Source organism: Plutella xylostella, chromosome 8 (assembly GCF_932276165.1).
Source record: "Plutella xylostella chromosome 8, ilPluXylo3.1, whole genome shotgun sequence".
In the NCBI taxonomy this organism is placed as follows: Eukaryota; Metazoa; Arthropoda; class Insecta; order Lepidoptera; family Plutellidae; genus Plutella; species Plutella xylostella.
This window is the reverse complement of record NC_063988.1, coordinates 7,378,047-7,385,462: the sequence shown is the minus strand read 5'-3', so window position 1 is coordinate 7,385,462 and position 7,416 is coordinate 7,378,047. Positions and strand designations below refer to the sequence as shown.

General features: G+C 36.5%; 1 protein-coding gene across 1 annotated transcript; it reads left to right on the top strand.

Annotated features, from left to right (window-relative positions):
• The first annotated feature begins 387 nt into the window (after positions 1-387).
• LOC105385633 (probable ATP-dependent DNA helicase HFM1) lies at positions 388-6,903 on the top strand. The gene is made up of 10 exons (XM_048622568.1): positions 388-477; positions 816-994; positions 1,427-1,507; positions 1,710-1,835; positions 2,197-2,326; positions 2,635-2,806; positions 5,027-5,161; positions 5,516-5,636; positions 6,142-6,215; positions 6,754-6,903. Exons 1-10 carry the CDS (start codon positions 464-466, stop codon positions 6,901-6,903), a joined length of 1,182 nt encoding a protein of 393 aa, XP_048478525.1. The 5' UTR covers positions 388-463.
• Positions 6,904-7,416: the final 513 nt, after the last annotated feature.

Here is a 7,416-nt window from a genome sequence, read left to right as displayed (position 1 = left end):
TCCTGTCAAAATGATTCACCAATAGGAATCGAGCAGTGCTGCCAACATGATGATAAAAATGATGTAATTTACCGGTATTATACGGCAAAACATATCGATAAAATCAGCAACGTTAATAATGTTTATTTTAAGTTTGCTTTCTCTGTATATGGCCAATGGCTGTTATTATTTATTTGTGTTATGAGTTGAAATATCGCTCTAATATTTCTTGTACTGTTATGTGGGACAGTGATGTTATTATTATGAGCTACGGTTCTATCTCCTTTATGACTCATAATAATAACAGACTAACACAGACTAGAAATCCGAATAAAAATGGCGGCTATTGGTTATTGGCGGGAAGCGGGAAGATACAAAGTTGAAAGTTGATACATTTTAATTAAAATAACTTGAATTCTCTTTGCAAATACATACACTACAGTAAACTTGACTTAAACTTTTCAATGAAATATTCAAACAAGTCATGAACGATAATTTGTGAGTAAAGAAATATTTTTGTTTACATTTTACCACATTTTTAACATTAAAGTGGTAATAATACCTATACCTTTAAAGCTTTGGCCATTCTTGATGTAAGTAGTACATAGGATACGATACCTGCTTGTTCTATGCCACTTAACAATGTACTTTGAGATGACTCCGGATCGGATGCCAATCACGGGTCTATCTTCTATTGGGTTTCCCGCGGTGCAGTCATGGTAATCATTTAAACACGCAACAGACAATAAATACTAGACTGTAGACTGTTGCGGAGAGAAGCAGCGGAGGTAAGTAAGCATATAAAGTTAATAAATAATCATTCGTATTTGTTCCAGATCAAGTTTCACAGATATTCTGATAGACGAATCATGCGAATCTCAGCCTATTTCGTTATCTCCTTCAAATAGCATACAAGTTACACAGCAAAACGTAGGCACTAACAGCAACCATGCTGCCACTCGCCCGGCGAAACACACGGGGCAATACGGACAGTTTCGCTCCATCGAAGAAATTGGTAAATAGGTTCATCTAGATTAGCAATAAGTGCCTACTTACATACTTACTTCTGAAAAATTTGCATATAAAGTAGGACTGTACAGATGTGGCAAGCATAATAATTCTGCAAGTTTTTCAGTACCTCGGTTACATGAAAAATAGAATATTAATTTGCAAAATTCACATGTAGCTATTTTCATTTTCTGTGTAAAACACGCTTACCATTAACTATCTTCTTAAATTTTTCGTTAAATACCTACCCTACCCCATGAAAAATCTATCATCCACCAACCAACTACGTAATAAAAGATTCACCTTTATAGGTACTATTTATCATATATTATCTGCTGGACATACCTAAGCATCTCACTTAAATAGGTGGGGGGCCGCAAGTTCATTAATTCAAAACTTGTACCCAAGCTAGAAGATACTACTTTATGTTATTTTTCAGATGAAAAGTACCGCAGTGTATTCACGTATCCTTTCTTCAACCTCGTGCAGTCGAAGATTATTGAGGATGCACTATACTCCGGTGAGTTCAGTAATAATTATTTTTATGCTGTACATAGTTAATTAACCCATGAGCTTTTCCTCTGAGCCTCGCTACGTCAGGGATATAGGTACCTAAAGTAGCCTATATATTAATGCAGTTTTCCCGTGAAAGATTTACTTACATACATTCATCCATATCCATACTTAAAATGGTTTAATAACAATATAAATGATATTTTCAGATAAATCAATGGTGGTGTGTGCTCCCACCGGTTCCGGAAAGACCGTCGTGTTCGAGATGGCCATCGTACAGCTACTCATGAAACTAGACGATATGAACTATACCGACGACTTCAAAATTATTTACAGTAAGACTTGACATTTTATGACTAAACTGTCTAGGTAACTATAACCACGTAGACGAAAAGATCACTAGAATTTAATAACTAATCAGCAACATTCTGTTTACAGTTCTTATTTCGTAAATAATAGGTATTTAGTTGCTAGGCAGTTACAAACTTACTAAAAAGGTTAGTGCCAAACTTTTCTTCCTTTCCTAAGTCACAAAAGAAGAAATAAGTAGTAAGTATTTACCGTAGAACAACGCAGACTTGGGTGTAGTACTTACAGAACTACGGTTTGTGATCTAAGAGGTCAGATATTTTTATATTAGATAGATAGATTTATAAATCATGGACATCCCACATTATGATATTTTCGTTCTTCCAGTGGCTCCCGTAAAAGCGGTGTGTTCGGAGCGACTGTCGGAGTGGTATCCTAAATTTACGAGGCTGGGCCTACTCTGCATTGAAGTGACGGGAGATACTGATGTGGATTTTTCTAAGCTGCAACCTTACAGGTTAGAGATTACCTATACCCAGGAGAGATGATATATTTCCGAAATGTATAGGTATATAGCTTTTTTCGGAGAAAACTTGTTGACCAAATTAAATTTATGTCTGCTTACAACCACTTCCGTCTACCTGTGGCTAAGGTCCAGGATACCCTAAAGGTAGGTGATGTGCCTAATGAAAATTTCAAGATATGCAGCTTCCTTTGCTGAAGTGGCCCACTGCTTAGTACATATATCCTATAACCAAATAAGGTTTAACTCACTGAACTAAAAACCGTACCCAATAGCCTAATCATTCAACCATTCCCTACCAGGATAATAATAACAACTCCCGAGAAATGGGACGTGTTAACGCGTCGTTGGACGGACTACCGCGCGCTGGTGGGAGTGATCAAGCTGTTCCTCATTGATGAAGTGCACATCCTCAATGATGAGACCAGGGGACCCACGCTAGAGGCCGTTGTGAGTCGGATGAAGACTATTGAGGTTGGTATTTATATTTATACGTGTTCATATGCTCACGACTGTAATCCCCGAAGAGGTAGTCAGAGTAACCCCTATACAGTGTAAACTCTATATAACGACACTGAAGGGACTGTGCATTTTATGGCGTTATAGAGAGTTGCCGTTAAATAGAGAGGTTTTTTCTTTATTTTTCCATATTGTGGACATGGTAGAACGACAACATCAATGTTTGGTAACATCACTTATCTTATATTTTCTCCCGTTTCTATTACGCGTATCAGTAAAACTTTTTTGTCTACACGTGTAAGCAATCCCAATTTCTATACAAAAGAACGAATTTCTTAGGAAATTCGGTTATTATTTATTTATTTATTGCAGGCTAAGATAATAAAGCGACAAAAAAAACGTACACAGCTGCGCTGTTTTAACTAAAATCAGCAACTTTATTTAATAACGACAATAATTGAGAAATTTTCTTAATTATTGTCGCGTCGTAGGGTGTATCATTGTATGGAAGACAAGCTAAACCAACCAAGACCAATTTATTTCGACGCTTTAGTGGCAATTTCTCCATTCTCGGTTAGAGCATAACCAGGGAGTAGCGGTTAACTTTTGACACATCTGTCATGAATTTTATATTGAGATGACGTTTAATTTATAAATCAATCCCTGTCCGTTAGATAACCGACAATGGAGAAATTGGCACTTAGAGAGTTTGTCGTTAAATCGAGTGACGTTACATGGAGTTTACACTGTATTTGCATTCAAGTGATTTAACAATCTATTTGTGCAGGATTCCTCACGAAATTTTCCTTCAAAAATAATAATTAAAAAAAAATTTACCCCTTTACCCAGACTTAGGGTGAGATAAAATTCTGAAAAAAAATGGGACCACCTGGGCGCTCAACCCAATACAACAAAAAAAGAATTTTCAAAATCGGTTAATAATCGGCGGAGTAATCGGTGAACATATATAAAAAAAAAATATCCCGACGAATTGAGAACCTCCTCCTTTTTTTGAAGTCGGTTAAAAGAGTTCAATTAACACACAATTAACTATTAAAAATAGTGGTAGAAATCGTGCCAAATTTCTGATTTTTTAATAATTCGTTGGTGGTTGGTACATGGCAAGAACCACGAACCCACGGCCTCACAAATGCGACCCAATACTTTATCTGTTACATGGTACACCATAACCCATACACAAATTTTAATATCCATTCAACTGTCTACCCCAGGCATCATCTCAATCAGCCTACCGCATAGAGAGACTCCAACAACAACAACATGCCTCTACCTCATCCACCGCGGACTCGCCTCCTCGCATCAGGTTCGTGGCGGTATCAGCCACGGTCAGCAACCCTGATGACGTCGCCACGTGGCTCGGAACGGAAGATAATGCTGCTGTTTACCATAAGTAAGTGGATTAGTATGGCCATATTCAGTGTTAAGTTTAGCAAGCTTTTATATTTAAGAGGTAATTTAAACTGAATCCGTTATACCGGAGTAGCCAGTAATCATGTTAACATCCACTGCTGGATATGCTCAGCTCGTTCTTACAAGGAGCGCTATTACACTCTGTTCTCGGCCTTACTCATCCAATCACTACTACCTGTAGTAGGCTGTAAAGTATCTTACGTTGCGAGTTGCGATTGTCTATCTAATTAATCAATCCATTCATCACAAAATATAACTGGGTGACATATAGATAAAGAGCATATTCCACACTTACTTACCTTTTATAACAACTTCAAGGTATGGCGACGAATGCCGGCCGGTAAAGCTGAAGCGGATAGTGGAAGGGTATCCCTGGTCAGAAGGCACCAGCATATTTAAATTTGACATCATACTCAGCTACAAGCTCTGGCCCATTATACAGAAGTATTATGATGGGAAACCGACTTTGGTAATGTATTTTGAAATGCTTATTGTTTGTTTTAGTGTTTCACACATTATAATATTTTTTTTTGGTAAGCCAGGCTGATTATTATCCTTGCTTGAATGGAGGCTGCTAAGTATTCCACTTAATATTATATCTTTGTTATCTTAATGTTAGTAACTTAATCAAAAGTGCTTTTGGCTCTGTTTCTTCAAGATCGGTTCAGCTGAAAGAGCTTTGAGTTAATTTCTTCACTATGCTGTTCAATAATAACTATGATTATGCTAAATCTCCATACAACCTTTGACTTCTTGAACGTAGCATTAATGCAATATCTAATTAAACCTTTTGCAATTCTAAAGATATTCTGCAACACTAGAAAAAGCGTCGTTATGACTGCAGAAACCTTATCCAGGGAATTGACAATTACCTTCAATCCGGAGCAGAAAGCTAAATTAATGCAATTAGCTTCCAACATTAAGAATAAGAAGTTGCAGGTGGGTCGGGTCTATTACGCTTTTTTATAGTTAGTAATTATTACGTACATTGACAGGTTTTAGAAGAAATAATAATAATGGTAACTTTACTCACACTCACCCCCTGTATCCCATACTGGTAAAATTGGGGAGGGGCCGAAATAAGTTCTATACTTAATCATATATCTACCATATGAAATAACCGAGAATTCTCAGCTCGAGAAGACCTGCCAGTATGCAAAAAAATGTATGCCTTTGTCAGGAATCAAACCCTACCTAGCCTAATAACTACAACTCTAGTTTAAATTATTATGAGTAAGCCAACGAAATCTTTTACCTAGGGGTACCTACCTACTTATTTAATTCATATTCCAGTCACTGGTAATGAATGGAGTGGGCTTGCATCACGCCGGCTTGCTGTACGAAGAGCGAGTGAGCATCGAACAAGGATTCAGACAGAGAGACCTGCCCATACTCATCACTACTACTACACTAGGTAACAATTACTTCTTATTTTGTAACCATTTGGCAAAAAGTGGGCTGATATAAGTTTGTCAATATACCTACTTAACTGTGATCACTGAACTACTACTATTTTCTAACCATTTATCTCAAAAACGTAGGCCGATATAAGATAGTCATATAGGTACTTATCTGTGATCTAATCACTGTTCAGTAATCAATAATAATCATACAGTGTTTTTGATAAGTAGGCAATTAAAATAAACATGTTCATCACCTTGTTTCATTTCAGTATAAATATTATACCTACAAGAATGACAGAAGTCAGAACTTTCTTTTCCAGCATGCGTTGATGTCTTCTGTATGACGAAGTCATTTCGTAGTACAATATTATACTCAAAATATCACTATGTTTCCCGTTATTGTTTTTTGTTTGGTATTATTAAAAGTAGAATAATTACTAACTAATTCTAACAATTTATAAAATGTGTGTTTACTTATTATACTTTCACGAAGTCGAGCTAATCGTTGTTTTTCAGCGATGGGTGTGAACCTCCCCGCACACTTGGTGATTATTAAGAATACACAGCAATACATCAATGGATCTTATCAGGTAAAAAAACTAAGCAACTAAGTATCTGGTTGCATTCATAAGTGGTCTAGCCTTTAGAAATATGTGAACATAAGAAGGAAATGCTCCCTAGCTATCAAATAATGGTTGGGAAAAAATAAAGTTGAATCGACATCATTATACATTATACTCGTCTACTCTACATTACTTTTCATTTCTTGCTTCCTGGTACTTAAGGTACAGTTTTAATATTCTAAATTGGTATTGCTCTTCTGATACAAGTGGAATGATCACTGCCTGCAGCTGTATCGCGAAGTCATCTCGACGAACGTCAATATGAGTTAGAGATACCCTTCCGGCCTTCCGGCCCCAATTTTTTTTGACAATATCTTAATCTCAACACACGATATTATGTTGAGGGTAACATTCGTCATGGGCGACTTCTTTCCCAAACCCCACTGTTGACTGCCTATAGATAATAATCTGATCGAAAAGCCTGTTTGCCAATTCGTAACTTTTTTTCTTTTGAAAGTGTTGAATTGTAATACTTATACAGTTATTGTGTAAATGTTTTGTTCAGGAATACAGCATAAGTACAGTACTACAGATGGTGGGTCGCGCCGGAAGACCACAGTTTGACACTGAAGCCACCGCGGTCATCATGACCAGAATGCAGGATAAGGTAAGGTGTTTTTTAATAATATATGTTTCAGAATATACAAATTATTAGGGGAGCGTTAAAAGAACGAGTGATGTATGTATTTGCTGCACCGAATACACGTTTGGTGCACTCTGTGTAGTGAAATTCACAACTACTCAGACTAGCTAATCCTTTCAACACGGTGGTAAAAGGTAGTCCAACTTTAGTAGGTATTTGTCATCTACACTCTGTTTTCATTTCATTTCTACCTTCGTAGCTACAGTGCACATGCTGTGCGTATGATCATTTCTACACTATTGTCTTTATTTAATTTATTTCCTTGCATTATTTTATGTATGCCCTCTAAATATCATATGTTATTCATTGTAGATGTATATCACCAAGAGAATTTTCTCCTTTAACTTAAACAAAGTAAAGATTTTCACACGAATATTATAATGGTATCTGTGACATTTGCCACAATGTTCAGCGGGTCGGGATTTGAAGTCATGGTTAAAAGACAGATTAACCTTTTTATTAGTTCTTATTAGGTAAACAATAGAGTCTGGTATTCGTGATCTACGATTTGAGATTGTTTATTAC

Excerpts from the sequence above, each read along its gene's own strand:
- LOC105385633 (XM_048622568.1), top strand. Across the intron at positions 995-1,426 it reads TCGCTCCATCGAAGAAATTG|ATGAAAAGTACCGCAGTGTA; the intron begins GTAAATAGGTTC and ends GTTATTTTTCAG. Across the intron at positions 2,807-5,026 it reads GTCGGATGAAGACTATTGAG|ATATTCTGCAACACTAGAAA; the intron begins GTTGGTATTTAT and ends GCAATTCTAAAG.